Consider the following 6,221-nt stretch of genomic DNA (forward strand, 5'->3'; position numbering starts at 1 on the left):
ACTTGGACTGGCTGTTGTAATAACTCGTTGTAAGTGTAACAGTTCTGATTGGGTTTTTCTCCGGGATGTACAGGGAGGACAAACATAACCTTAGGCAACTCCACCAGAACAGAAACTTACGTTCACTGTGAAGATATAGGTGGTATTGCAGAACCATAAAATGACCCAGTACAACTAGATATAATATGATGTAATATTTGCGGAAGATATTAATGATAATCTGTTTATGTCTAAATATATTCGATTTTTATGAATATGTCTAACAGTGTCACCCACCATTTGATCACTGAGGTTATGGTCAGTATAGGCTAGTTGTAAATTATTTAGCCCAACAAAGCGTGTGTGTGTGTGTGTGTGTGTGTGTGTGTGTGTGTGTGTGTGTGTGTGTGTGTGTGTGTGTGTGTGTGTGTGTGTGTGTGTGTGTGTGTTTACTGCAGTATTAATGAGACAAGGTGATACACATTTTAGGGCACAAGATGTCTGTCGGTTTAGTTCCGTTTTATTTTTCACACCATGGCATGAAATACTACACCGACACTGGACAAAACTCGTTCACTGTAAAAAAAAAAAAAAAAAAAAAAAGCAAGAAGGGAAAAACAAGGAGGCAGGTAGACACACAAATTAATAAATAGGCTAAGCAAGAAGCGCAACGCGTGCGGAGGACGCGATGAGTCACCAGAGAGGCGTCCATTAGCTCTGATCTGCCGCAGTCTGAGTCTCGCGGTCTAAAATATCTAAAAAAGACGAAAAGTCGGTGAGTCAGTGCACCTTCAAAGTTCCGAATGACTTAAACACCCACTCCTGCTGTCCAACACAAGCGCACACGGGTCTGTCTTCACACACACAGCGGTCATATAACACATAATCATGGTCATATCGCTCTTTAGTCATTTTAATAAATTGCTGTTGACCAATAAATGTACGGTTTGACCAGAATTTTTGTTTCGTTGTGATCCTGGGATATAGCTAATGTGATGTGGCCGAATAGCTACAGGACTCGCAGGGCAATAAATATTACTGACACGCGCGCGCGAGCACACACTTGCGCACGCGCTTGCTGTCTGCCGGTGCATAAAGCGGAGAGACAAAAGGAGCGCGTAGGGCGGGGAGGGCGGACAAGGGCTAGGACTAGGGTTGTGTGACGTCATATTTACTCAGCTGACACACGGCTCGCCCCATGCCTCCTCTAGCCGGGACACACACATACACAGACAGATACAACATAGACATACATCTTCTCGCTGACACGCTGTCATTTTAGTGCGAAGACGTCTCTGTACCAGGTCTGTGCTGATCCTGACTCTCCGCTCGAGGCTGCATTTCATGTTGTGCTTGTGTACTGTTTGATGGACGGGACCAGCGCTATACTGCGCCTTCAGAAAGCTTTGCCTCCTTGCATGTTGGTTCTGTCCCCCAAAATAAGGGGTTGACACGTCGCCTGCCGTTACTGCGCTGGCGACATTCATACGTTCTCGTCATTGCGGCTGAAGATGCCGGCCGCACCAGATCTCCACTCAGCTTTAAGTTGAATTCCGAGAATACCTGGAGTTTGTGCTGCAAGTACGTTCAGCAGAACCGATCGGTCTTTACTTCCCAGGACGCCACGCACCCACGCACGCGCGCATAACGTAAAGTGACAGAGTGCTCTCTTTATGCGGCGCGTGGGAGGCGGAATGGCGCCGCGCCTCTTGCAGATTCTTGCCTATGCACTTGGGTCGCGCGATGGAAAATAACGGTACCCCGCTATAGGACTACATATCCACTAGAACAAGCCCTTCTGACTTCGAGGAATTCCGAGCGGATGGGTAGATGTTTAAAAACGACACCGCCCGAGGACAAAGGTCAATGTAGGTGAGCCACTGATCATGCATGGCTATTGTTTTTCTCACGAGCCTGTCTGTTCCAGGCGCACGCCTGACTCATTGCGGAGTCAAAACCTCACTCGCTGCGCTGAACATGCTTAATTAGCCTTTACTCACATCCGCATACCTACATACGCACACATACATAGTCACAGAGAATAATATACTGTAGGGTGCGAGAACTATGGAATTATCCGAAGTGAGGTGTTCCAGCGAGAGCGAGGAGCTGTACACTATCAACAAAACCCCCACGAATAACAGCGGCGGGAGACCGAAGCGGCTGCTGTGGCAGAACGCAGTGCGCCACATCACCGAACAGCGATTTATCCACGAACACAACAACCCCAAGGCCGCTTCTGCGGATGAAACACCAGGACAAGACTTGCGCAAACAGTCAACTGGGAGGACATCTGTGAGCGAGCGACACAACAACTGCGGCACAAAGGTGTTCCCGGAGCGCTCGAGTAGTGACCTGGGGTTCCTGCAGCTCGACTGCGCGCCCAGCAACTCGGACTTCTTCGTGAGCTGGGGTTGCGCGTACCGGGGCGTGATATTCCCCACTCTGCGTTACGCGTTCAAATCACGCGAACTCGAGCGCCTGTACCAGCGTTATTTCTTGGGTCAGCGGCGCAAATCTGTGGCGGTGATGAACGTCATGGACGTGGTGACCAAGCTAACACTTCTCGTGCTGCACCTGACTCTTGGCGCCACGCCCGTGGATCCAATAAAGGGCGCACTGCTCGGCTTCTTTGCAGGCGTCGAGGTGGTGATTTGTGCGCTTGTTGTGGTGCGCAAGGACGCGAGCTCTCACGGCTACCTGCAGTACAGCGGCGCTGTTACGTGGGCGGCCATGGCCACGCAGATCCTGGCCACGGGACTTGGCTACGGGCTGTTGGGAGACGGTGTGGGCTACGTGCTCTTCACGCTCTTCGCTACCTACAGCATGTTGCCGCTGCCGCTCACATGGGCCATCGTGGCGGGAGTGTTGACCTCCGCGCTGCATATTGCTCTCCAGCTGCTCGTGGCGCCCCATGTGCAGCTTTCCACCAATCAGGTAATACTGGAAATAGTTTAGAATTTCCACATTCTTACACTACACGATAATGAAACACTATAGAGATCCAAAAGAAGCTAAAATGCACGTAGTAATATCATTTAACTCTAACTAAACTAAATAATACATTATGGCTTTAAACTACTTAGAAACATATACAAAGTTTTGCACATTTTGGGAAAAATTGTGTTTAGTTCATTGTCATGGTTTTAAAAACCACTTCGTTCAAATCTCGTCGCTGTCTCGTGCTATTATTATCTTGGACGCTCAGATCGCTGTCCACGTGCTGAAACCGTGATCTCGGTATTTCCATCTTCTGTTGTAACTTCAAACCACCAACATCAAATACCAAATAATTTGTCTTTTCTGTTAGTTAAATAAAATCAATTCTTAAATTACATGACATATTTCCTCAGAGTCCTTATCTTGTTGATTATCTTCATGTGAAGGAACATATTTATTTTATATTTTAAGAAGCTTGGCTTAGCCTTTTTTCAAGACTGACTGAAATCCGTTATAAAAAACATGCTTAATCATTCAGGACAAATATTTTTACTGATTTGGGTTTTACTTAAATCCTCGGTTACAACATTAAAATGTTATATATGTTTAAACAAATGTTTTTAATAACAATACTTTCAATAACACCTTCCAGATCTATACCTAGTTGTCTCTAAAATCATTATTTCAAGGTAATTAACATAATGAATTCTTTCTTGTGGTAGCAAAGTAAAACAGGACATTAAATACATACAGTATGTTGAAATTAACATCAAATTCAACATCTAAAATTTCATGAAGTACACTACATAAAACTGTTTTGCATATTGAATAGTAAACCTAAGTAGCGGTCTTTTTTTATTTTATTTACAGTTTTCCCTATACTCCTGCCGATTTCAATAATTGAATGCACAATAAATGCACATAAATCAATCAACCCTTAATTTAATTTTTAGCAACACTTCACTTAAACAGAACCACATTTATGTAATATATTTATGATTATATATATATATATATATATATATATATATATATATATATATATATATATATATATATATATCTTAGTTCTGTGTCAGTGGTGTATATTGGAGGAATTCAGCTGTGGCAGACTATACCAGTGTTAGTTTAGGAAACTGACTGGGTGGGAGGAGTAGAGTTCAGTTCCCAAGTTTGGAGTCATGTCTGGCTGGATTGTGAAGTAAGCAGGGCAATGATTTAAGTATAGTTAAACATGTATAAGGATCAGAATAGTTTATTTTACCTAGCACCAAATCCTCTGAAGCGAAAAATGAGAGGGCAATAAGCACTCGATTGTTTTTGAACATTTCAACATAGCTATACAGTATAGTTAACAGAGGACATATTCAGTAGGTGTATTTATAAACTCATATTTTGTTAATTCTTACATTACTTTTCATATTGTATATTGTTATACTTGTATATTATGTAGTACCTCTAACCTGATATTATATAAACCAGGCACTACAAAAAAACAATTATGAATGGCTAGAAAACACTGGCAACACAGGCATCACATAGAGATGTTTTTTTTCTGCCATACCTACTGCTCTTTTTACCTCTTTCCTTTTCTGTACATTCTGTTTTCCTTTGGTTCATGCATCACTGCCCCACCTTATAGACATGACAATGATGTATGAAAGCAGACACCTCTGCGAGTGTCCTCTCACATATACACACTGGCAAAGCAGCCTGATGTAAAATGGCCTTTTATGGCCTTTATTAACAGAATGAGCTGTTAGATCCTAGTTCATTTCCATGAATATAAAAGGTGTGCAATATCCTAAACAGTCAGTATATAGGCATGTAATAAATATAAAGATCAGACTAGCTCAAACACTCAAGAGTTGATCTGATCAGGAAGGGAGCTATCACAAGATCTACAATGCAAATACTGAAAGATATTTCAAACAGCTTAAATAACACTCAAGATAATAGCAAGTGCATAAAATAAACACACAGTCAAGGGGGAATTAGTAAGTTTAATGGTGGATAGATTAATGTCCAGGGCTGTTTTTCAGTGTCCAGGGCTGTTTTTCCCTTTAGTTCCGGTTAAGAGTATTTTTAATGCTACATACAGGGATATAGATAAACATACAAAGACATTTAAGGTAATTGTATGTTTTCAAGTTTATTTATCAACATGATTGAGCCACTGTGCTCATAGAGGTTGAAGGTCAAGTGTCCACATACCTTTGGCTACATGTATTTAGTATGACTGGGACAGTACTGGGCTAAATTTGTGATTTGTGTGTTAATTATACTTTGTGTGTACTTAAATTAGTATGTGGTTGTGAGGGTGGATGGGAGGCAGTTTGGATTATGCAGTAAATGTTAATATGTATAGTATAATAATATACTGTATATAATGTATAGTATAAGACTTTTAACAATAGAAATTGTCACAAAGCAGAAGACCATATGTCGATTTATATTTATGATGGGGTAAGGGGAATAATATTTAGATCACAGAGGTGACAGTGGCAAGTAAATATTCCCTAAAATGGCATGAGGAAGAAATATCGAGAAGAAGCAGACTCAAAGTAAAAAAGGCTTTATTTTTATTAATATTAGCAGTATTGTGTGTTGAAAGGATGTTCAATAGTTCTGATGTTCATCAACGATTACAGCAACATTTTTTTACAGTGGATATAAAGTCCTCACACTCCTAATTAAAAGTGCAGGTTTGTGTGATGAAACCAATTGAAACCAAGATAAATAAGATCGGTGGTTTACAAATAGAAGTGATGTAGAGGGAAAAAAGGAATAGAGAAACATCACAATAATCTAGTTGCATAATTGTGCTCAGCCTTTTAAAGAATACTTTGTTCAATAATTTTCACGGTAATTTTGCTGGTAATTTAGATTTTCTTAAGAGTTTTATTACACAGATCCTTTTATCAATTGCTCTAGATTTATCAAATTGGTAGGGGATCTGAGTAAGCAATTGCAAAATGTTGATGGTACTTGAAATTGTGCTTTTGATCATTACTGTGCTACAAATAGTAATATTTCCTCATTTTCAGCTGTCTAACAAAGGCCTGCCGGTTTTTATGACAAAATAGATTTTTGGTAGTTTGTGCTTTCCATAATTCCTTCAATTTTGACTAAAGGAGATATCAACACCATGCTTTCATGTTTCATAAAATGCTGTTTGAACAACAAAAATATTTTTAACAGTATTTTTTTATGTTTAAAAAAGAACTACCTTGGTCTGTCCAGAGTATAACAGAATTTAATGCATGGTTTGGGCTGATTTTAAGCAGCTTTGTATGTTTTTT

At 40.7% G+C, this 6,221-nt stretch overlaps 1 protein-coding gene across 2 annotated transcripts in view; it reads left to right on the forward strand.

Moving 5' to 3' along the window:
- The first annotated feature begins 1,073 nt into the window (after positions 1-1,073).
- The window catches only part of adcy8 (adenylate cyclase 8 (brain)), a 55,606-nt gene continuing 50,458 nt past the window's right edge, over positions 1,074-6,221 (forward strand). Inside the window, exon 1 of one of the 2 annotated variants that reach the window (XM_027137911.2) lies at positions 1,074-2,916. In XM_027137911.2, the coding sequence (XP_026993712.1) occupies positions 2,047-2,916 (870 nt within the window). In that variant the 5' untranslated portion in view covers positions 1,074-2,046. The remainder of the gene's footprint in view (positions 2,917-6,221) is intronic. The other variant, XM_027137910.2, reaches the window with a different exon arrangement.

Source organism: Tachysurus fulvidraco, chromosome 22, assembly GCF_022655615.1.
Source record: "Tachysurus fulvidraco isolate hzauxx_2018 chromosome 22, HZAU_PFXX_2.0, whole genome shotgun sequence".
NCBI lineage: Eukaryota > Metazoa > Chordata > Actinopteri > Siluriformes > Bagridae > Tachysurus > Tachysurus fulvidraco.